This window comes from Nothobranchius furzeri, chromosome 11, assembly GCF_043380555.1.
Source record: "Nothobranchius furzeri strain GRZ-AD chromosome 11, NfurGRZ-RIMD1, whole genome shotgun sequence".
NCBI lineage: Eukaryota > Metazoa > Chordata > Actinopteri > Cyprinodontiformes > Nothobranchiidae > Nothobranchius > Nothobranchius furzeri.
This window is the reverse complement of record NC_091751.1, coordinates 57013000-57034675: the sequence shown is the minus strand read 5'-3', so window position 1 is coordinate 57034675 and position 21676 is coordinate 57013000. Positions and strand designations below refer to the sequence as shown.

At 43.6% G+C, this 21676-nt stretch overlaps 2 protein-coding genes across 2 annotated transcripts in view; one reads left to right on the top strand and one right to left on the bottom strand.

The window, feature by feature from the left end:
• dnah9l (dynein, axonemal, heavy polypeptide 9 like) overlaps positions 1–3760 on the top strand; it is a 46663-nt gene extending 42903 nt beyond the window's left edge. The window contains exons 84-87 of the mRNA XM_070541723.1: positions 21–136; positions 347–459; positions 575–715; positions 3475–3760. Of these exons, the coding sequence (XP_070397824.1) occupies positions 21–136; positions 347–459; positions 575–715; positions 3475–3722 (618 nt within the window). The 3' untranslated portion in view covers positions 3723–3760. The remainder of the gene's footprint in view (positions 1–20; positions 137–346; positions 460–574; positions 716–3474) is intronic.
• A 6-nt stretch (positions 3761–3766) lies between these two features.
• LOC107384115 (uncharacterized) lies at positions 3767–20101 on the bottom strand. Its single transcript, XM_015957188.3, has 11 exons — positions 19538–20101; positions 18474–18561; positions 17496–17597; positions 13030–13095; positions 12897–12925; positions 12670–12807; positions 12506–12592; positions 9447–9521; positions 9255–9361; positions 7581–7761; positions 3767–7495 (listed from the first exon to the last, which is right to left on the bottom strand). The coding sequence occupies exons 1-11, from the start codon at positions 19694–19696 to the stop codon at positions 6506–6508; spliced, it is 2022 nt and encodes a 673-aa protein (XP_015812674.1). The 5' UTR covers positions 19697–20101; the 3' UTR covers positions 3767–6505.
• Between the last annotated feature and the right edge of the window lie 1575 nt (positions 20102–21676).

The following is a 21676-nucleotide window of genomic DNA, read 5'->3' as shown; positions in this document are numbered from 1 at the left end:
CAGACTGGTGTTTTGTATAGGGTGAGCTGGCCATGTCCTCTGAGATGGAGAAGCTGCAGGCTGCCTTGTTCTTTGACAACGTCCCCGATACTTGGACCAGACTGGCTTACCCTTCTACCTACAGCCTGGCTATCTGGTGCGGGTTTAAGTTTAGTCCATCTAAAACAAATATTTGTAATTTTTATCTATAACGACTTATTTTTACTTGGCTTGATTCAAGCTACTTTAAATTTTCTAGGCAAACCTTTAGCTGCACTAGTTGCAGTTCTTCTCTTATCCAGTTGGTCATAAAGCATGCAACAATCTGCTAAGATAGTGGTGTTTGTTTCATGATACCTGACCTCAGGTACAATGATGTGATGCAGCGCTGCAAAGAGCTGGACAGCTGGACTCAAGACCTGTCTCTGCCCTGCGTCGTCTGGCTGTCTGGACTGTTCAACCCACAGTCCTTCCTCACTGGTAACACAGACATTTCACCTAGAGTCTAAAATGACTCCCCTTCAACCATCCTCTTATTTTTATCCTTTCTGTGCCCGTAAATGATTACTCTTTCCTTCATGTTCCGGCCTTCCAGCTGTGATGCAGTCTCTGGCACGTAAAAACGAATGGCCTCTGGATAAAGTGAATCTCACAGTGGATGTCACCAAAAAGTTCAAGGAAGAGTTCAACCAACCTGCCAGGGAGGGTGCTTATGTGTATGGACTGTACATGGAAGGTAGAGGATGTCCTTCCTGTTGTTTCTGTTGCAGTTTCGATGGTCTAGGTTGGATTTTTTTAACTTTTCTTTTTTTTTTCTTTGAAAGGTGACATACAATGACGTTTTTTCTTAATTAGTACCAGTTCTATAGTTGATGCAAATGTTGTTCTTTGCACAAAATCTCTCACATAAACTGAACTCAGCTATTTTATTCCTGACATTTTCAGTACCTTCCAGAATGAGCCCTCAAAGAGCAGCAAGCTGGAATTGGCCACACCCAGGCTGCTATTGACCCTTTGCACATGATGTCATGCTGCTCCCGGGACCGCCCCCTTAGACATAACAGACAGCAGAAAAGCTGTTTACGCGCATTGAAACCCTTGTGAAGCTAGAAAAAACAGACCAGTTTTTAGACTTATATCACTTTGATTTAGTTGATTTCACAGTGAAATGGTAACAGTTTGCTGGGTGTAAACTCAACTTGTCTGTTTTGAAATAACTTTAATGGAGACAAAAAAATATGAATGAACAGCAGCAGTCAATCACACGGACTAGCATTCCTCAAAGTGTGTTCAGATTAGCAGCTAACACGCATCACTGGGTAAGGTTAACATTCATATATTTCATGAAAAAGACAGGGATTGACTGTGATGGACCTGAAATGATAATTGTGATGTGTTTATATCATGTATTTAGTTTTAATCATCCTATATTTCACAATGGCGGAAGTCCATTATCGTCCACTATAGTAAAGTGCAAAATAATAATAATATTGTTCCAATGTGTTACTTAAAATTACATTGTTTGTTTAGTATGATGAGTTTTGCCATTATGAGATATCTTGTCATGCTCTAGGGCAGTGGTTCCCAAACTTATTTAGCCGCGCACCCCATTCTATGTCCCGACCAGGTCGATGCACCCCCCAGCCCCCACATCAGGCCATGGCTATATCGTGCACGTGAAAATTGTGTAATGTCCAGCAATGGTCAGTTTGTAGGTACAGTTTGACCATTCAACATCTGGTCAAAAAGGAGACACGAGACTGCATGTGTTCCCTTTATATCGGCCTGCCTTCATCCCACCAGCTGGAGCTCAGAGTCTCTGCAGCTCTGAACACAGATAACGAAATGTCAACAATAATGTTCTCTCCTCAATGTTCATCCTTATCACCCTACAGGATTCTTCATGCTTTACACTCACAGCTTGGATTAGTTGCAAAATCAAAGAATGATTTCCTAAATTAAATATGAACTTCTACAACTTATAAGCTAGATAATCATTAAATAAGCGTTTGTTTATTGCTACTTATAATAATTATACTATAATGAAATGTTTCCTTAATCTGTGCTCAATGGAAGTTTGAAATGAATGTTATGTTATGATTACAGTGATTGAAAAATGTTTCAGCATGTTTATATGACAAGGTCATAACCATTCGCACTCACACAAGGACAAAGTAAAGTTAAGTTAAACTCATGACACATAAATAGTCCTTTACCCCGGATCAGAGCATCGGGTATCGAAGAAGGCATGTTTCTGACACTCTTGGTGTGATTCCTCAAACTTGTCAACCTCTGGTTGGCTACACAAATCATAACATGAGAACATTAAAACTGGATCACTCTGGGTGATTCATCAGTTCATCTGAAGCAAAACCCTCTTTAACCATCAAAGCTTTTAACATGTCGTCAAAACCTTTTTGCACCTGCGAAGCTGATATAGCAACAGCTCCTGCAGAACAAGCTGATATTGTTTAGACTCCTTCAGAGTCCCAGACGTGTGGTTCCATCCATCTGTCGTGACCCGAGACATCTCTGGACTGAAGAGTCGGTGCCACGGTATTCTACAGCCCTCCGGTGCCAGAGGTCATCCGACCTCTCTGACCTTTGGATCCACCAAGAGGGTCTCCGAAAACGAGTGAAATAGACACACAGATAGTGTCTGATATGCTTTTGATAATAAACAACTTCATAGCTTAACGCAAACCAAATTGTTTTACATCCAGAACTCAGCTCTCCTAGATACAGAAGTTCTGATAACACCGCGTTCACACATAGGTTCTTACATCGAATTTAGTTCCATCCATCACAGCAAATGTTAGTTAACTTGTCATGTTTAATTGTTGGTAAATTATAAACCCGACTCTTTTCCGAATCAAAACGAAGTGTGTACAATCCCTAATAAATAAATAATCCTAGAATCTTCTGATAAACGCACAAAGACCAAGCAGGGTTGATATTCTATAATTAGAGTACCACAGCTTATTGGTCATAAGTAGAGATGATATATATTGAGCTCTTAAAGCACTCAATTTACCAAACCCTACAATTGTTTCTATTCTACTTTCCCCATTTGTGATGTCACAAACAGGGAAAGTAGAATAGAGCTGAGACTTTTTGTAACAGCTTGTTTTAGGCAGACATGTGTTAACACTGACCCTGGTTTCCACACTGAAAGCACCAGCGGCGTGGAACGCCAGTGGAACATCACTGCTTCAAATAGAATCCATTATAGTCAATGCAGTGGTCCTCAATAGGCGGCCCGCGGGCCCCTTCTTTGTGGCCCCCGAACCCTGCTGACACTCAGCATTAAGGGGTTCAGTTGAGGGGTTAAACCACCAAATAGTTCCCGAGCGCAGCTGTGTCTGCAGCAAAGGTGGAGAACAGATTTCACAACACACCAGTGTGTGTGACAACTAATGGGACTTCAATCTTTAGCAAAAGGATGCAAAAGCTGAGTTTTATGTAATGTGTCCCTTTTATTGTTTGGCTCCTCAGGTGCAAGGTGGGACATTCAGACAGGAGTGATCACTGAAGCTCGTCTGAAAGAGCTGACCCCATCCATGCCTGTCATCTCAGTCCGTGCCGTCCCCAATGACCGACAGGAGACCAGGAATATCTACGAATGTCCACTATACAAAACCAAGATCAGAGGACCCACATACGTTTGGACTTTTAGTCTCAAAACCAAAGAGAGGCCGGCAAAATGGGTGCTGGCTGGAGTGGCTTTGCTGCTCAGTGTGTGACGGGAAATTCTGGGTTTTAAACTCCAAAATAGGTTTGCTTTCAGTGGAATCTGAAGTTTTTTATTCAAAAATAATACAATATACAGAAAAAATGCCAAGAATTCACACACTAGGTCACAGTTAGAACTGGTAGAGTCAAAGCATCAAATCAACAAACTTAAAAAAAAGTATAAGCAGGAGGAAAAACAACAGTGCTGTCTCATTAGAGTGGCATCCAAGTGCATTATTTTGTCACACTTGTACCTTTTACAGTATGTTATGCAGCAGATTATCAAGCAAATTAAATTACCGTAAATCCTCTAATACAGGCCCGGGCCTTTATTTGACTCAAGCTCATCAAGCTCCAGGCCTTTATTGGAAGGAGGGCCAGTATTAGAGGCAGGCCTCTATTTCTAATTGAGCAAAATGAACTAATGGTTCGCTGGAGTTTTTGACAATTAAAATTGCGCCCACATTTTCAAAGTTAAACACATTTCTTTTAACAACTAGTTTCTGCTTCTGCCATCTCCCCCCTCCCCCTGCTTCAGCCCTCTCCCCCCTCCCCCTGCGCAGCGGCAGCAAACTCACTGATGCGCCTGCAGCCTCTCAGAGTTCCTGCTGCTCTAAACATTAAAATAATTATTTCATTTTCTGTTCCACTTCTGATTACCTTCAGTGGTGTCTGTTTGTTAAAACAGCAGGTACAAAAACTAACTTGTTTTTATTTGACTATTTTTCTGTCCTGTATCTGTTTATTATCTTCCTGCATCTCCTCTCAATCCTAAAGAAAAACTGCTACCTGGGTTCATATATATTCACCTTATGAGTAACCTTTGAACTGCAGTTCTAAAAGATCTACCGACCGCAAAAACAGCGGAGCGCTTGCTGTTTGGCGGCCGTATCAGTGATCAGTGCGTCGGAGGACAAGGTGATGCGCGCAGCGCCCCGCTCCACAGCAGCGAAACGCATCAGAAGCTTGTCACCTGCTGATAGCAGGCTGCTGTCTTTTCCGAGGGCTGCATCTTGCCGGTCATTATCACGTGACAGCGACTAGTCGATGACAGGCGTAAAAAGTCACAGTAATCCCTCGTTTATCGCGGTAGATGCGTTCCAGACCTGGCCGCGATAGGTGAAAATCCGCGAAGTAGGGACTCGCAGCATGCCCCTCGCGGGGATTCCCTGCACGTTGCACAAACTGTACGTCACAAACTGCGGCTATAAACGGATGTCGCCTTTCCAGCTCACCACTCAGTCATCGTTTCTTCAGATTCATGATCAGAGTTTCCAACCTACCGATCAATCCAACGAACTATCAGCTCATAGTAAGTTATCTTACTTACTTCTGGAAAGCCCGGCATTTCCGTGTCACTTCGTTGACGCTCGAACTCTCGGGGGTTTCCTAGAGCAGCCGGCGTTTCACCGACGCTATCACTTCCGCGTCTGTGAAACCACGCTCCCTATTGAATTATCGTATGATCACATTCTCTATTTGTGGGTAAAACTCAAGAAAAAACATTTTTTTACTTGTTTTTTTTTTTTTTGTTTTATTACAAAAAGTGCATTTTATGATGAAATTGATGAAAAAAACAAGAATTTCTTGATATTTCGCATAGAAAAATACCGCGAATCAGTGAAAAATACCGCGAATCTGCGAATTCCCCCTGAAAAATGCTCCAAAGAAAAAATCCGCGAAGCAGCGAATCCGCGATGAACGAACCGCGAAGTAGCGAGGGATTACTGTATAGTGAAGTTGACTAGTTCATACACCCCCTACTGCTGCTCTCCAGAGTGTTCTGCAGCATAATCAGCACGTTCTCTTTGAACTTGATAGTGTAATGACCTGGCTGGGGTTGTAAGCCAGGTGCATTCTGGGTATTGTGTTATATGTGTTTCCTATCGTTCTGCTAGTTCCTATGTGCTGATTTGCGTGTTGTGTGAGTGTTATGTAAGCCACAGGGAAGGTGATGTGTGTTCTGTGGAGGGGTTGAATTAGCATGGTTAACTGACACCGTGACTCTGTGTGGTAGGAGCGTGATAGAGGTTTGTGTCTGTAGCGTTACAAAGCATTGAAGAAAAAGTCCAATAAAGGTCCGCGTGAACCTCTACTGCCTCCTGCTGGTTGATTTGGGGACTATAACCCTGCCGCTGGGACGCTCATTCTTGCTTGTCACCACATTCCACCCGAGCTTGTCACCACATTCCACCCGGCCACAATAAGAGACCGGCCATTATTTACCTCCGCCGACACCGGCCAAAATTGGAGACCCGGCCTTTAATTGAATACCGGCCTGTATTAGAGGATTTACGGTACACAGGTGAATCAGTCAGGCAACATGGCGACGAACCCTCTTAAAGCCCCTTTCAGACCTGCATCTGTCAGCATGTCGGCTTTACTTTAGAACAGCCAGGAGCCTTTTCACAGACGACCTTCTGTTTCAACATGGTACTAATATCATCTTGTAATTTGGTGTGTGATCATGTGTTTCTGCTTTAAGGGTTGTTTTTTGTCATTCTCAGGTTTAAAAGGTTGTCTAAACACCAGAGCTGCAGCCTCTCTGAGGCCTACACAAATATAAATAATCATTTTTGCCATCTCATGGCTGAAAGGGGCTTGATTTGTTCTTTTGCTCCTTTTGAATGGGTGTAATATTTACCATTTAATAAAAAAGAAAGAAAGAAGGCTTGTAATGCACATTTTGTAGCTCAGATGCTGCATGTGCTGACAGACAAGTCAGAACCTCTCACTTTGGCCACCGTTTGTTTTCTTGTGTTTTTGTTGCTGCGTGTGTCTGATCGTGTCTTTTCTAGTCACTGTCGGACCAGTCCAGCTCCATCATGTCCATGGCCGCTGTAGCCATGTTGAGCTTGGTTCCGTGTCTCACACTGCAGCTCTTCACAGAGTTCTGATTGGAGGACGCTCGCATGCTCACCTGCATCCCAGAGCGACCGACGATGCCCACCTCACCCCTCATCTTCTGACTGACAGACTCGCCGAGGTTGCCTCTGACTCCCTGGACTACGAGTCCCACGTCACTCCTGCGACTCCTGACTCCCAGCTCACTCCTGACACCACGACCCATCATCTTCATCACTCCCAGTTCACCCATGTTCATGTCCATGTCTCCAAGTTTCTCCACCTCCCCCATGTCATCGATATCTAAAGACAGCATGTCTCCCAGTCCTCCAAAACTTCCATGGATGCTCTTGAACATAGTCGGCAGCCTCCCTCCTTCAAGTCCTCCCTCCACCCCTTTCTCCTCAATCCTGTCTCCAGGTTTTTCTATCTCCCATCCTCCCTCTTTCTCGCTGTCATCTTCTGCCTCCCCAAATCCTCCCGAGTACCCTCGGACTATGGTGGTCACTCTGCTTCTCTGCATGCCTCCCCTCTCCCTGTCCCCCTCCCCCCAGGTCCTCTCCTCCCTCTCCACTACACCTCCCGGGAAGCTCCTGAGTGTTACTTGCACCCGTCCGCCCTCTAGACTCCCACTATCATTTTGTTCCTTCTTACCCCAACCTTTCTCCTCAATAGTTCTCTCCTCTTCCCCGTCTTCCTCTTCAAACTTTCCATGCATCTCCCGGAGCATGGCATGCAGTCTCCCGCTTTCGAGCGAGCCAATCCCCCTTTCCATGGTGGCACTGCTCCCTCTCTCTGTGTCTCCATTACTGAGCGTGCGGAAGAGAGTACTGACACCTGCGCTGCTGAGGCCGGCGCTGCTGAGGCCAGCGCTGCTGGAGTCCTGGGAGTGTGAGCGGAAGAATGAACCGGAGGAGCCAATTGACATCGGTGTGAAGAACTGACAAAGAAAAAGGGAAGTAATGATGTAGATTTTTCCTGTAGTCTGATCAGAACCACATTGAATTCATTTCCTTGCTACTTACAGGTGAAATGTTCGAGCGTTCCATGAGCAGAGAGGTTGGACTGGGAGACATGTTGGACTGCTCCATCAGCCTCTCCTCCCACAGTTTCAACCTCCTCTCCCTCTCCTCCAGCTCCTTCTCTTTGGAGTAAAGCTCCCTCTCTAGTTTCCGTAGACGCTCCAGAGTCGACTCTATCTCACACCTGTCAGACGCGCCCGTAACAACGACATCTGAATTTGGTTTCACTTCATCAGACTTCGTTTAGACTCAGAACATGGAAACCTTATTTCACAGCTGCAAGAACATTCTTATGTAAACTAGAGTATATTCTGCCTCTTTGGGATAATTTTAACAAAACATTCAATAATCTGAAATAAAAATCACTAAATGGGTTCATGTACTCTTGTAAACAAGGTTCAGGAGCTGAGAGTCAGCCTGGTTGGTCTCTTGCACATCTGGAAGTTCACTACTAATAGTGAATAATGTCTAGCCCGTCATACATGCGCAGAAATACAATTCCCCTATTTTCAGTACACATACTTTCCACATTTCCATAAAAGCTTAGCATTCCCTTGAAGGAACCCACCACCTTTCATGCCTGAGTTTAACATTAAAATCATACAGTGAGAACTCAGGCTCAGGCGATCTCGAGCAATATCCCAAGATCTAAAGCAATATTTTGGCACAGTTTGTGTTATGAACGACTCTCTGAGACTCTCAATTGAAATTTTTGCTCAATATCTGTTAAACAGACTCAGTTACACTAGATTTTATGATTGCTGAGGTTGATTAGCTGTGGCAGGCATCTTTAAGGGGATTTAATCCAAATGTTAATCAGCTGTAGATGTTCTTCAAAGACTTCTGACAATTTGATTAAAATACATCAAGAGGTTCATGATATAAATATTATTTTTGCCCACATTTCATTATTCAGCAGCAGGAAATAAATATTTCATAGATTCAAAGTTATTATTTACAACTTATAGGCAAATAAATCGTAGTAGCATTGCTCGGGCATCAAGATTAGAGTTCCAACATTTCAGCTGCAGTACTGTCTGCTACCACAAACGGTCACTGTGGGAGTTGGTGAGTGTCTCTGAACATGCATTTACAAACAATCACCTCTCACAGCTGCTAGATACAGGCAGACAGCCATTCCTCCTACGTTCCTGCAGCACAATACCCATTCACCTCACCCCTTCACCTCCCCCACGTCCAAACCTCTCTACTCATAACCCAAACTTCACTCACAGTTGATTGCCTTCACTGTGCTCTTGTTAAATATGCACAGAATCTAACACCTTCTCTCCTCTAGTCCCCCCCCCCCCCCCTTCTATGCCTCCCACTCTCATTGGTCCACCCTTGCTTCCCTTCCATCCTCGTTGTTTCGCTGTCACGCAGCGTCTCAGATTTCACACTCACACAGTACATTTCTTTTCCTCCCAGTTCTTCTCCACCTCAGTTCACATTTGATTTCTCCTCTATGACCCCCCACCCCCCCACACCCTGCCCCCGTGGAGGAGTAGAGGAATCTCTTCCATGGACACTTTCCAGAGGGCTTAATATAGCCTGACGCTGAGTGCAGGGTCACACACTCAACTCCTCTCCTGAGTTTCAGAGTCACACAGAACTGAGTGCTTTGGTTAGAATATCTGTTCCTGTCATTTATGACTGCGTGTGTTTTTGTTTTTGTACCTCCACTGGTCCTTGTTATGCAGGAAGGAGTTGCATTGGTCTGGAAGCCTGCTGTCATTTGCCATGGCCTCCAAGGTTAACAGAACCTGCTTAAATTGCGGTCGTTCCTGTGGACGCAGAGTATGAAACTGAATGTAAACATGAATTGTTCTGTGGGAACTTTTTTCACATCTCCAGTCCATTTGGTCTCACCTTCGGATCTGCTTGCCAACATTTCCGCATCAACTCTGCAAAGCTTGCAGGACAACTAGTGGGGATGGTTAGCCTCTAGAGACACACAAAAACACAAACCTTTGTTCATTTTTGCAAAATTCTACTTTAACAGTTTTTTTAAACAGCATTTGTGTTTAAATAAGTGACGGTGTCAGTCAAAAGCATTAAAGTCGAACCCCATTCCTTCAAGCCTGTGAAGCTGCACTTCATCTAAATATGGCTGATAACAACATCCAGCATCATGGTGACAATCCAAGCACGCAGGTATGTTTGCTAGGGTTGTCGTCTCATTTTATCAGATTACATTGGTGTTATCTGCTGAGTGGATAAATAACAAGTAAACGATGAGTTGTTTGTAATCGGCATCATTGGGACACTGAAAGAAGGATCTGATAAGATTTAATTTACAGAGGGGAACCAATCCAAATAACTAACTGCCAAAATAAAACAACATTGCTTCAGATGTTATCATCAAAAGCTGCCCTTGTACTTCCAAAGAAACCAATTTAGATTTACTATTTCCCGTTTGTAAATAGCCTCTCTCTTTCCCTTGGCTACACTTTAGTTCTTACTTATTCTTGCTCCACTGCTCTGCCAGAACATTATCAAATTACTTCCTCTGAAGTTTTCCATCTGTTGCAGTGCTGTTGGCAGCCTTTACCCAATAACATCATGATAACTAGGGATGAAAAATGGCCTGTATTTGATTGATATAGTGCCTTCTAGAGTCCTAGAACCCCCCAAGGTGCTTTAACACAAAACCCGTCATTTGCCCTTGCACACACATTCACACCCTGGTGGTGATGAGCTACATTATAACCACAGCTGCTATGAGCTGATGGAGGAAAGGCTGCTGAGCACTGGCACCGCTGGTTTCTCCGACCACCACCAGCAGGCAGGAAAGTTAAGTGTCTTGTTCAAGGACACGACGACCGCTACAGACTGAGCGAGACTCGAACCTGCAACCTTCTAACTATGGGGCAGGTACTTAACTCTTCTTCAACTGTCGCCCACAAAGAAAAAAGTAAGAAAAAACCAATACAGTAAAAATATAGCGATATTTTGCATTATGATACCGAATCGACATTTTTACAGGAGTGCATCAAAGTTTTATTGAGAATGTACGTGCCTATATTTACTGTATTTCTTTAGTGTGGTGAAATTCTAACACTAACTGCTAGGAGAAAGGCTTCGAGCGTGTAGTAGACAGGCGCCCAAATAATTGCCAAATTGGGACAGTGACTGTTGCGTGCGGGGATGCGTCTACAACATTCAGAGCATGAATAAATATCATTAATCATCTTAAAATGAACTTCTTTCGTATTAAAATACATATTTTCAGAAAAGGCATTTGAGCTATTGTTCCACCTTCCTCTCAAAACTCCCTCGCAGCACTGGATCGTATGCGGACTTGGGCGAAGTGTGGATCAAGGGTGCAAAAGGGGCATGGTCAACTTCTGCACTTGAGGATCGGGACACCCGTACGTACTCGCTCTCCTGGACTGGAACGTGCAATTGAAAGGGCTGAAGGATGGAAGTGTGAGTGTTGGGATTGGGCCTTGGAAGCATCTGGCCTGAGTTTTTCAATTAAATGCAGTTTTAAAAATCGTAAATATCATCAGGCTTTTAAATGGTAATGGGAAATGGTCTGTATTTGTATAGCGCCTTCTTAAGATTCTACAACCCTCCAAGGCACTTCACAGCACTTTCACACGCTGGTGGGGATGAGCTACAACGTAGACACAGTTGCACTGGGGCGCACTGGAGAGGCTGCCAAACACTGGTGCCACCGGGTCCTCTGACCACCACCAGCGGGCAAGGCGGATTAAGTGTCTTGCCCAAGAACACAACAGTAGCATTCATTGGTTGGAGCCGGGATCGAACCTGCAACCTTCCGATTACTGAACATCCCGCTCTTCTGTCATGTCCTGTTTTAGTATCGTAATATATCGTATCGCCAATACACACCCCATTGATTACCAATATTGTTCTTATTTTACATTGGGGGGGGGGGGGGGGGATTACCTTACAAAAAGTGCAATCTGGGCTTAATATTTAATGACTTCCTGGCACTAAAGTACGATTATGTTTGTGAGAGTACCAAATAATTGTACAAGATACCAGTGACTCTTGATCTCATGCTATGGTTCAAGATTTCAAGAAGTTCTACGTTATCACTAAATCCTTAGACTACTCTACCCTGACAGGGTTTTTACTATAAATCTTGCATTACATCTTTTGTCTAAAGTAATATTACTTCCTCTCATATGACGGAACCCTGGTCCTCGTATCACCGTGCGTGTGTGGACATCAAAGCCATAATCTGTGTGAACTTTTTTATGTCTGTACATTTGCCTAAAGTGTGTTGATTCTCTGGCCTGAAGGTCTGAATGAGCCCCATCAGCTTCATACTACAGAGCAGCAAATGGAAACATTTCCTTCACTGGGGATTAATCCTAAAATATCAACAACTGAGTGGAGAGAGGGCAAGTTGAAGGGTCGGGAAGAGAGGTGTAGCTGTGGAGGGGGGAATCAGCGAGACTGGGAAAGAGGAAGAGTGAGACAGAGTGAGTTATTTAGGGAGAGTATTTGGAGATTAGCCAATGCAGGAATCATGTTCTCCTGGCTGTTTGTCAGCCTCCTTTGAGTGTGTGCATTTGTGTTTCTAGCGATAAGTAACTGAAACACACACCTTGATTAACCATCATTCCCCACCACTTGTAAACCTCCAGAATCAACCCTTCCATCTCTGTAGGGGTGTAAGGTTTTAGCCTGAGGAGTCTGGCCCTGCTCCATTGCTGTGTATCCAGGCCTTACATGAGCACAGAACTGACATCAGAACTAAAAATACTCCTCCAAACCAACTCACAGTGGAAACCATGAGAGCATCTCATTGTGCCTGCAGCCATCTCGAACTCTTATGGGTCAACACGCTCTCAGTGGGTTCCGAGAGGTGTGTGTGTGTGTGCGTGCGTGCGTGCGTGCGTGCATGCGTGCGTGCGTGCGTGCGTGTGTGTGTGTGTGTGCACACAGATTACCTCCTGTTTTTCTACCACCAGCCAGGCTACCTGCAGCCCCTCAAACCCTTTGAAAGGAACCTCCCGAGTCAGCATCTCCCATAACACCTGGAAATACATGATTTCAAATCTACCAGCTCCTATTCTTTCAGTGAATAATGTTTCCCAGGACGTTTCCAACTCACCACACCGTATGAGTAGGTGTCACAGGTCTCAGACACAGGTAGACTCTGGATGACTTCAGGAGCCATCCACGGAAAAGTGCCCACCACGGTCATGTGAGTGGTGTGAGACAGAAACTTTGAAGCTCCAAAGTCACAAATCTGAAATCAAAATAAATCAAATATATATTTAAACACAATATGTGTTGAGGAGTGTGTTTTTTATGAATGTGAGTCACGTTGCTACTCACCTTCAGCACTTTATCTGCTGTCATCACCACTGTAAACAGAAAAATACAGGAACCAGTCAGTGCTTTAAAAGTAGACATGACTAATGCAAGGAAGCAAGTCAGACAAACAGGTCACAATCAAGTCTGGATTTACCATTTCGTGACTTCAGGTCTCTGTGTATCACTTTGACTGGAGCTTCTGCATGGAGGTAATGTATCCCTGGAAGGAAATAGGAGTCTTTTAGGAGGTGTATTTCAGTAGTCCTTATGCATCATTTTGTCCTACCTGTTATTGATAGCTATTTGAACTAATTCAGTTTGGAGTTTTGGAAAACGCCTATTTGGCTTCAATTCAGCTCTTCAAAAACCTTCTGGTGACGGCACGGAGGTCAATGATTAGGACTCGATGAATACGCTTATCACAATAGGACCTAACCTGCTAACCCTAACCAACTACAAAGTGCTTCTGCTGTCTTCAAACAACTATAATCTCGAAAAGAAAAAAAAAGGAAAAAAAGGTCACAGAGGTTCATAAAAATCTACACTGAGCTATTCACTCTACCTCTAATGGTGAGCCCAGACACCCTGCAGAGATAATTCATTTCAGCCGCTTGTATCCACGATCTCGTTCTTTCAGTCACCACCCAAAGCTCATGACCATAGGTGAGGGATGGAATGTAGATCGACCGATAAATCGAGAGATTCTTCTTACAGCACAGCTCTCTCTTAATCACGACACAAATGCCTTCCCTGTATCCAAAAAACACATGTAGGTTGGTAGGGCGAGCTCCCACACACCCCCCTAAGGGTATAGAGCTGGTCCAGTGTTCCAGGGCCAGGACGAAAACCACATTGCTCCTCCTGAATCAGAGGTTTGACAATCTGACGGACCCTCCTCCTCGACCTTACCAGGAAGGCTCAGGAGTGTGATCCCCTCTCAACTCAATTCAACTTCATTTATAAATTGTGCCTTACAGGCAAAAATATGCCACCAAGGCGCTACACTGATCAAATAAAAACATAAAACATTAAGTCCAGAAAATAAAACATTGTATCACACGATACAGATAAAAATACAATGAGTAAAATCGCTATAAGTAAAACAATAAAACTAGTTAGAAAGGTTAAAAGACAGGTCATAAAAATATGTTTTTAGCCTTGCCTTAAAAACCGCAACAGAGGTGGAGGCCCTTATGCTCAGAGGAAGCTTATTCCAAAGCTTAGGACCTGCCACAGCAAAGGCCCTATCACCACGTGTCTTTAGACGTGTTCTTGGGACCGAGAGGAGCATGAGGTTCTCTGAACGGAGTTACGGTGAAGGGGTGTATGGTTGAAGTAGTGACAACAAGTAAGGAGGGGCCAAACCATTTAACGTTTTAAAAACTAGTAAAAGTATTTTAAAATGAATCCTAACATCAACGGGCAGCCAGTGAAGTGCATCCAGGACAGGAGTAATGTGGTCAAACTTGTGCCTGCCCTCTAAAAATCTGGCAGCAGCATTCTGGACCATTTGCAACCTGGCCATTGAGCCCTTGCTCACACCGAATAGAACAAAGTTGCAGTAGTCCAATCGCAACGTAATAAAAGCATGGACTACCGTCTCAAGATCATGACGTGACAAAAAAGGTTTGATCTTTGCCAGCCGACGAAGGTGGAAAAAGGAGGAGGAGATCACTCCATTGATGTGGGTATCAAAACTAAGGATGCTATCCAGTTTAACACCAAGATTAGTCACCGATGTAGTCAGCTGGCCATTAAATGACCCACAGTCAGTTAGGGAAGAGTCACAATGTATGCTTGGAGCAAACAATATAGCCTCTGTTTTCTGATCATTTAGGCTCAGAAAATTTTCAGTCATCCAGGTCTTGATCTCCCTCAAACAGTTCGTAAGAATAGAAATAGAGAGACCACTTGACGTGTTCAGAGGCAGGTACAGCTGACAATCGTCAGCAAAAAGGTGGAATTGAACTCCAAGCTCACGACAGATGTCACCTAAGGGCAGAATGAAAATAGAAAACAACAAAGGTCCCAATATCGAGCCCTGTGGTACCCCCCAAGGTAGATCAGAGTACTCTGAGGAATAACTTCCCATCCTAACACACATTTTTCTATTTGTCAGGTATGATCTAAACCAGGGGTGTCAAACTCATTTTAGCTCAGGGGCCACATTGAGGGAAATCTAGTCCCAAGTGGGCCAGACCGGTAAATAAAATAAAAAACTTCAGATTGTTTTCTTTGTTTTAATACAGTCAGTATAAAACAAGGCTGGAGCCTGAGGACAGTGTATCCAAAATAGTACAAGTACAACACCTGATGTGTACTTGAAAATTTGAAAAAAATAAAATAAAAAAATCAACAAATAAAAAAAACATTCCTTTGTGATTCAAAGAGCTTACAGATCACATGGCTAGATCAGTTTCATGCAGCACTTAAAGTATATTTGACTCATTTTACTTAACATCGTTTAGCTTTCACCAGCACATCAGTATCAGAAGGCACATCCTGAGTGGCGGCCAACTTCAGGATGGGATTCAAGTTCTTGTGTGAGCCTTGAGCACAGCTTTGTTTTATTTATACTCATTACAGAGAAAACTTGCTCACAAAGATAAGTTTATTTTCACTCTACATTGTAAAGTATGAAAATAAAGTTTACACAACCATCTCGCGGGCCGGATTTAACCCGCTTGCAGGCCGGATCCGGCCCGTGGGCCGCATGTTTGACACCCCTGATCTAAACCATTCCAGGGCTAACCCTGAAATCCCGACATAACGATGAAGACGGTGAAGCAGCACTTCATGATCTATCGCGTCAAATCCCCCTGTAGTTAGAACAAAGCCTGAGGTCCACCTTTTTAAATAGGGGGACCACCACCCTGGTCTGCTAGTCCAGTGAAACTGCCCCAGATGTCCATGTGATATTGCAGAGCCGCGTCAGCCAACACAGCCCCACAACATCCAGAGCCTTAAGGAACCCTAAGTAGACCTCATCCACCCCTGGGGCCTTGCCACCAAGGAGCTTTTTGACCACCTCGGTGACCTCTGCACCAGAGACTGGAGAGCCCAACCCAATGTCCCTGAACTCTGCTTCCTCTCTAAAAGATGTGCTGGTGTTTTTGACACATAACCTAAGGCTGTGGTTGGCAATAAATGCACTATGAATTATTAACATGCTTTTCACCATTGTTACTGTTATATCTTCATGTTGTTGGTGCAGCGATATTTTGGTTCTGTTGTATTTTTTGTGTGTCCTATTTTTTTCTTTGTCTCTCTTTCTGGATGTCTAGATGTGGACTCTTGTACATCCTTTATTGTTTATTTTTAATAACTTTAATAACTCTTCCTTTCTTCTCCTCTCTTTCTCTTTCATTTCCATCTCAGTGTCCATTAGGATTTAAAACAACCAAATGGGATCGAGGAGTTCTTCAAAGTACCTGTTCCATAACGTCCTGAGTCAAGATCAGCAGCACACTTTCAATCCACCATAAACAGTGTTGATGGCACACTGCTTATCCCTCCTGAGGCACCAGTGTAAATGTTATAAAATAGTATTCATTCAGACTGCTATAAAAACCTTTGAAAATGGCCCTAGAAGTAATCTCGGTTTCTCCAAACTGAAAATATTCAAAGGACTATCTACAACAGGTCAAAAACTAGTTCTTTGTAAATTTTCCATAGAAGCTAACTTGAAAAGATCGAAATTTTACCTTTAAATAAATCAACGCAACCCATTCCAATTGAGTTGCAGGATGCAGTATTATATTTTAGACTAAAAGCATTGTTAAATTGTTCTAAAAAGTAGGCTTCATTTATTAATTGTGTTTGAAACATTTCTGACCTTAAACCTCCCTAATGCAGAAAGCCATTGTGTGTGTTTGTCCATGAGCCTTCACTGGTTCTTGTGATGAAACGTTACTTAGATTTAAAATTTGTTTTATCTTCAAAGATCAAGTTCACTTGTGTTTTTTCATTACATTTGCAGTGGTCTGCAGAAAAAATGAAAGCCTTGTGAGATGATCTCTGTGAAACAAAAGCTCCTGCACTCCTGTTTCAGGAAGTAAAAGTTAGTCGGAGCAGAGAAGGGTAGAAAACAGCTGGATTTGGAGTCTTACTCATTATTATTTCCTGATATTCGGACATTTCTCCTCTTATTGGCTAACAGCAACATGACTCTACCACTGACTCTGTTTTCTCTGCAACATTGATGTTTTATGTGAATGAATAACACAATCCTGAAGGAGTTCTGCTGTGTGGTGGAGTTGCTAATGCTAATGGTTAGATGGAAATAGTCGAGACATTTTTTGCTATATCCAAACCAACCACAGACTTCCCCATTGCACGTCAAGATGGGTGAGTCTATGAATGCTAATTTGCTGTGTGACATAGATCTGTGTGGCTTTTTCAGACTCGAGAATGTCCTCATCTGTTTTCTATCAGCGGCTAACGCAGGAAATAGGAGTAGAAGACTATTTTTACATTGAGCCTGCATGTTAAACTCAGAGCAACTGATTGTATTTCAGAAAATACAATTAAAAAACAGTTTCTCTGTGAACTTTGTCTTTGATCAAAATCTAGACTTAATCCAGGTCGAGACTTTATCGAAAATCATTGCTTTAAATGTACCTTTGGCTATCTGTATGGCCCACGTCATGATCTGCTCCATGTCCATCTCTTCACTCTGCTCACTGGAAAGGTACTCATACAGAGAGCCTTCACTTGCAAATTCTGCAACACACACACACACACACACACACACACACACACACACACACACACACACACACACACACACACACACACACACACACACACACACACACACAGATTGTGCTCAGTCACACATTCAACCCAGGTGAGAAGATCAAACTGCCTTAAACAGTGACAACTTCTTTCTCAGTTGTTTTCATGAAATCATTGCCAGATAACTGAAAACTTGATTACACCAAACGTGTTGTTTTAGCAGAGGTGACTTCTGTAACTACCTGAAAAGTGGAAATTAATTTACTTTGATTTGAGTTGAATATGTTGTAAATATTCAGCGGAAAACTGGTTTATTGCTGCACAAAAAACACAATCAATTAAAAAACAAAATCCTTATTTTTTTATAAAATATTCTGTTTGCATTGAACATAGATTCAGTAGCTCAGAGTGAGCTATGTTGCTGGAAATGTTCTGAGTTACAGAGAAATACATTGGTGGTTTAACAGAACCAAGCAAACACATCCAGGATCTAAAAGTTCTGGTCTCAGGTCCAAACATCAGAGAACCAAATGCTCAGATTTCTCTAAAGCACACTCACAAATTCTGCTCAGTAATCAGAGCATGTGCTAAGGTGTGTGTGACTCTACACTGCATATCAAACACGCTCTAAAAAAAACCAATACAAGCTTGTGTACTTTTCTATGCCAGGACAGCGTGTTCTAACTTTGCGGCGCCTTTTTGTCTCCCCTTGAATTTCCAACTTTAACCTCTCTTACTATCAAAACATAAATCAGACTTTAGGGAATTATCTACAGATACAACAACCTGTTTAGGTCAAACGATCACATGAGAACATCTAAGAGGAGATCTTTTAATCACACAGACGCTGTGGGGTCTGACCTGTGACAATGGCATAGTTAGGGGATTCCAGCACGGCTCCATAAAACTTTATGACGTTCTTATGGCTCAGTACGCTGAGAATCTCAGCCTGCAAAGAAAAACAGAAAAATAAGCAGCTCAATCTGAAGATCACTTACAGAAAAAAATCTAATCTGTAGGTGAAAATATATTCCTTAATCTTTTATACTTTTTCTTGATCTCTAACTGATCTGAGAGCGGAATTACACTCCCTTTAGGTCTCTTCATAACAGCGGTAACAAATACATCATTAATCTGACGTTCAGATTATAATTTCTACCAAGCAACACAACAATAACTCATCGTTAAAGTTAAATTGCACAAAAGGTGCAAATGATAATCAAAATGCTTTCTTATTTCTGATGTCGAGTACATTTGCGAGTAGATATCTCTCATGCAGGAGCCAAGGCTGCAAGTTGCAGAAAATGATGCATAAAACACCCTCCAAAATTTAGTTCCCCTTAAATTACTCATGAGCTGCACACACACCTGCAAAGTAGGTATGAGACAAGTTAGTCATTGCTTTAAATCAGATCCCTTCCCCCTCTGATTTTAGGTGCATGACATCACTTTTTATTGGCCTGTAACATAAGAGTTCACCTCACTTACTGTAAACTTTATACTGTAACGTAGAGCTTTACACCCCCACAGACTTTTTAGGGCTTCTCTGGGTCATTTACATGAAAGGAAATCGTGTTTCAGTCACCATCTGGGTCACTCAGGTGAAGAGCTGAGCCTCAAATAGCCACACGCCTCACCCTAACATACAATGGGAGGATAACGGGGGAGCTGCGCATAAATAAAACTGCTCCATCTACTTAGAGAGAGATGGGAGGGGGAGTGAAAGAGGTATGTTTAAGATAAACACAAGTTCAATGCCAGACAACAGGGAGGGACAGGGATTTGAACCGAAAAGATACTTTTTGAACTCCAGAACTCTATTGTGCCATGGATAATAAACACTAAACTTTTACATTTTTTTTTATTTGTATGCCTCTACTCAACAAACGAGTGATTGTGTTGTGTTTCTATGTGTCCTCTGTTACCTCTTTGTCGATTTTCAAAAGCTTCTTCACAGCCACCTCCTTGTCTTGGGATATCCAAAGGGCTCTGTAGACGCTCCCAAAGCTGCCGCCTCCACAGTTCTCATAGAAAAGCAAGTCCTCATGCTTTATCTGTACAAATGACGAGCCAGGGGACGACATGGCATACTGACTCACACACACTCACACACACGCCACTCTCTTAAAAAACAAAAAGGAATAAAAAAAACAGAGCCTTAACTCCCAGCTGATGTCTACAACTGGGTAAAGTCACGGATCCGCACAAGGAGGGGGTGATGAGGAATGAAACACAACAGAGAAGTTTCCTCCACGGGGTTTGGAGAGGATGTTGTCAGTCAGCAAGGATAAACTAGAAAGTGCTGGAAAGAGAGAGAGACGTTTTCTCTCCTGAGTCAGGACCCGTTGACTGCCACCGCCAGACAAGAGTGTTACATTGCCTGATGGTGGTGATTCAGCGTAACTGCAACACACACACACACACACTCACACGCACACACACATGCACACACATGCACACACACACGCACACACGCTCACACACACACATACACACACACACAGACACACACACGCATGCACGCATGCACACACACACACACACACACACACACACACACACACACACACACACACACACAGAGAGACTCAAGGAGGAAGGAGGGATGAGCAAGTATCTGTGTCAGGCCTGCCTTCAGCAGACACTGTTCAAATATGGTCACTGGCATGCAGGGCATTCCTCCTTCCTGGATAACTGTGGCTATATTAAGTTATACACACACACACACACACACACACACACACACACACACACACACACACACGCACGCACACACACGCACGCACACACACACACACATACATACACACACACACACACACACACACACAGACACACGCACGCACACACACACACACACAGCTCTGGTCCATAGTGTGCCTGGCATACTAAGTGAGTTAGTAACTACTAGACCGACTTCCACGGATACCTCAGTCCATCACTCACACACACTCCTGCTATAAAAACACACACTCACCACAGGAGCAAGGACAGCATGTTATTTTAACAGGCAGGAACTCTGACGTCACCCAGCAGGATAGCCACAGTGACATCACTGTGTGTGGACAGGTGAGATCAGCAGTGGGAATTTACAACACTTCTCAGTTTCCCATAGAGTCAAATACCAGCTACGACTTTAGAGCAGCACTCCAGATGAAACCTGACGTCTGCTGGCAGTCATTAGGAGCTGCAACAGTCGCTGATTAGGAATGTGTTTAGAGAGGCTTGAACTTAAATAGATAATTAAATAATGTCTGGGCCACCAACCTTGTTTCTTACATAAGCAAAGGCTTTTTGTCTCTGTGATAATGTCTCTATGTAGCTGTAGTGGGAGTTCTGCTTGTTGCTTTGGTCTTCCTGGTGTTTTATCATCCGGCCACTCTTTTGTGCCTTGTAGACGTAGAATCTTGGCTTGTGCGTGATGATGCTCGTAGGATGGGAAACAAATGCCATCTACATCTAAATCTGCAAGCTGCTTGGTGAGGGTCCATATGCGCCTCAAAGGAACTTTTTATTTTCCGTTTCGTTCCGCCAAAATAAGTTTTCTCCACGGGGTGGCTGGGCTCAGCCTTAGGGATAGGATGAGGAGCTCGGACATTCAGGAGAGACTCTGAGTATAGCCGCTGATCCTCCACATCTAGAGTAGTCAGTTGAGGTGGTTTGGGCTTCTTGTCAGGATGCCTCCTGGACGCCTTCCCAGGGAGGAGTTTTAGGCATGTCCTGCCAGCAGGACACGTTGGAGAAAGTATATCTCACAACTCGCCCAGGAACACCTTGGGGTCCTACTGGAGGAGCTGGTGGAGGTGGCCAGGGAGAGGACAGTCTGGAACTCCCTAGTTGGGATGCTGCCCCCACGACCTGGACCTGGATAGGCAGAACAAGACGAGGAGTCGAGACAAGACGAGACGAGACGAGATGACGTTCAAACGCCAGTGGCTTATTGTCATTTGAATGCTGCTGTTGTGTCTTTGGGCAAGACATTTAACCCACCTTGCCTCCTGGTGGTGGTTAGAGGGACCGGTGGTGCCAGTGTTCAGCAGGCCTCGCCTCTTTCAGCGCACCCC

What these genes read in the sequence shown, in the direction of transcription:
- LOC107384115 (XM_015957188.3), bottom strand. Translation starts at nt 19,696, where the DNA reads ATGTCGTCCCCTGGCTCGTCATTTGTACAGATAAAGCATGAGGACTTG. An exon ending in CAGCAGATAAAGTGCTGAAG is followed by an intron (nt 12,808 to 12,896) that starts GTGAGTAGCAAC and finishes TTTTGATTTCAG; the next exon opens with ATTTGTGACTTTGGAGCTTC. An exon ending in ACACCTACTCATACGGTGTG is followed by an intron (nt 12,593 to 12,669) that starts GTGAGTTGGAAA and finishes ATGTATTTCCAG; the next exon opens with GTGTTATGGGAGATGCTGAC.